Raw genomic sequence first — 2852 nt, forward strand, 5'->3', positions numbered from 1 at the left:
CAAGCAAGTCTCCTGCCTCAGCCTCCCAAGTAGCTGGGACCACAGGTGCCTGCCACAATGCCCGGCTAGTTTTTGGTTGCAGTTGTCATTGTTGTTTGGTGGGCCCGGGCTGGATTTGGGCCTGCCACCTTAGGTGTATGTGGCTGGTGCCTTAGCCACTTGAGCCACTGGCGCCGAGCCGCAGTAATTGTTTTGTAAAAATTTTTATTCATAAGAGAAAAAATATTCACATAAGGCTCAAAAGCCTAAGGCAGAAAATGATCCCAGGATCATAAGGAAGAAGCTCAAGCATCAACACAATGTAGAACCTAAGTTAAAAAGCACATCTTGGCTTGGCGCCTGTAGCTCAGTGAGTAGGGTGCCGGCCATACGCACTGAAGGTGTTGGGTTTGAGCCTGGCCCGGGTCTGCTGAACAACAATGACAACTACAACCAAAAAATAGCCAGGTGTTGTGGCGGCACCTGTAGTCCCAAGCTACTTGGGAGGCTGAGGCAAGAGAATTGCCTAAGTCCAAGAGTTGGAGGTTGCTGTGAGCTGTGACACCATGGTACTTGACCCAGGGCAATAGCTTGAGACTCTGTCTCAAACAAACAAACAAACAAAAAAATCCAACAAAGCACATACTGTGGGCAGCACCAGTAGCTCAGTGGGTAGGGTGCTGGCCACATACAGGGAGGCTGGCAGGTTTGAATCCAGCCCTCGCTTGCTAAACAACCATGACAACTGCAACAACAAAAATAGCTGGGTGCTGTGGCAGGCACCTGTAGTCCCAGGTACATGGGAGGCTGAGGCAAGAGAATTGTTTAAGTCCAAGAGTTTGAGGTTGCTGTGAGCTGTGACACACGGGCACTCTACCAAGGGTGCCGTGATGAGACTGTCAAAAAAAAAAAAAGGCAATAAAAAAGCACATACCGTTTTAGAAAGTTCACTTCCAGATTCCATAATGCGCAAACATAAAGGAATAATTTCTGTGGTCAATAAAAAGTTGATTACTTCTTGCTCATCTGTTTTAACCAGGGCTCCTGAAGACAACATGGAGAAACAAAGTTATTTAGAGTCAGGATTTCCAAATAAGTTTGTGTTGTTTGTACAAGTGAATCTTTCTAAGAGTAGAATGTGAACATTTTAAAACAATAACTGAGAAAATGACATGAAGGCTCTGTTGACCAGTTTGATGGAAGTATTTCGGATTGCATGTGAAAACCCCACACTGTACCCCAGAAGCGCATTAATGTACAGTTACCATTCAATTAAAAAAAAAAAAAAAGTTTGTGTTGTTTTTTCAGTGAGTTGTGAAATTTAGACATAGAACTCAAACTATGTATATTAACAGAATCAGATTCTGTTTTTTACCATTACCATTCAGTCTTAGCTGGAGGGTTATCAGATTGAGGAAATTCTTTATTCCTAGTTTTCTACGTTTTTCACATAAATGGATGCTGAATTCTGTCAAAGACTTTTTAAAAGTTCACCCACAGAAATGATCATGTTATTTTTCTTCTTTAGTCTGCTGATGTGGTCAGTCACACTGACTGATCATTGAAAACTTAACTAGACTTTTATTCTTGATTCTTTTCATATATTGCTGGATTTGACCTGTTAGCATATTTTCAAGAATTTTTACATCTATGTTCATGATGGATACTAGGCTTTCTTTTCTTGTAAAATCTTTGGTTTTATTATCAGAGTAATACTGGTCTCATAGAGAAGTGTTCCCGTTTCTTTATATTCTAGAAAAGTTTCTAGAACTGCCTTAAAAATAAAATCTTTAATCTTTAATTTCTAATCTTTAAATTTTTGGTGGAATTCACTAGTTATGGGAAAATAGAAAAGAAACACGCAAACAAAGACAGTGGTGTGTGACTGTAATCCCAGTTACCCAGCTATTCAGGAAGCTGAGGCGGGAGAATTAATTGAGTCCAGTAAAGGAAAGGAAAAAGGAAAGGGAGGGAGAAGAAAGAAGGAAAGGAAAGAAACAAAAGAAAAAGGAAAGGAATTCCAAACTTCAACTCTATTCCTATAATATTAGTCTTTATACGGTGAAACAAGGTCTTATTATTATTTTTTTTTTTGCATTTCAGTTATTTTTAGTTAAAGAAAAACAGCCTTTTCCAAGGGTAACAAAGTAAACTGAAGGTCAGAAGGAAGCTGGGTGTGGGTTTCTCATAAGCTCTTGCTCCAAAACCTGGAAAAGAGGAAAGACGGCCCTCCTGGGAGCTCTGGGAGAGACTGGTGCAGCAGGGAGGATTCCTTTGGCAGAGTGAGCAGAGCTGCCAGCCCACCAGTGGTCACTGGATTGGTCTGAGTGGGCTCTGAAGCGATGTCCACGTGCCAGTCTACCAACATGATGAATATTATTATTCTTAGGGGGCATTAAATTAAGGAATGACACAGGGAACCAAAAGAGTGGCTTATTCAGTTGGATTCTGAATCACAATCAGGAAACAGTCTTTATCTGGTGCAATCATAATTTCATTTTTCTTGGAGCGAATTCGAAGAAAGGTGAGGTCATTCTGGGGGTCAATTTCACGCACGGTGCTCCGTGCTTTCAAGATGAAGTTGTGCATGAGGTTGGCGTACTGTGTGGTGGTGGGATTGTCCATGGTGCTCTTGATGGGAATACCTTCTGTGTTCACTATGATGATTCCCTGCACTCCTTTCTGGCTCTGAAGTCGCTTCAGTGTCTCCTCCACCTCTGCTATTTTTGACCAATCCTGGAGCTCCGCCGTCGCCTACACGCCCAAGTTCTTATTCTTTACTCTCCTTATAATTCCAGTAAATGTTTCTACATATCTACTGAATTTAATACTAAATATAAGATTGGGTCTCATAATCTTTTTTTTTTTTTTTT

At 41.1% G+C, this 2852-nt stretch overlaps 1 protein-coding gene and 1 pseudogene across 2 annotated transcripts in view; both read right to left on the reverse strand.

Moving 5' to 3' along the window:
• Positions 1-2852, reverse strand: part of CNOT9 (CCR4-NOT transcription complex subunit 9) — a 35049-nt gene that overhangs the window by 11557 nt on the left and 20640 nt on the right. The window contains exon 5 of the mRNA XM_012802258.2: positions 914-1023. Within this exon, the coding sequence (XP_012657712.2) occupies positions 914-1023 (110 nt within the window). The remainder of the gene's footprint in view (positions 1-913; positions 1024-2852) is intronic.
• Positions 2074-2733, reverse strand: LOC105886510 (annotated as a pseudogene). The gene has a single exon (XR_002772097.1). The product of XR_002772097.1 is annotated as a dynein light chain roadblock-type 1 pseudogene (transcript).

This window comes from Otolemur garnettii, unplaced genomic scaffold (genome assembly GCF_000181295.1).
Source record: "Otolemur garnettii isolate 467f Iridium unplaced genomic scaffold, OtoGar3 scaffold00013, whole genome shotgun sequence".
Classification (NCBI taxonomy): Eukaryota; Metazoa; Chordata; class Mammalia; order Primates; family Galagidae; genus Otolemur; species Otolemur garnettii.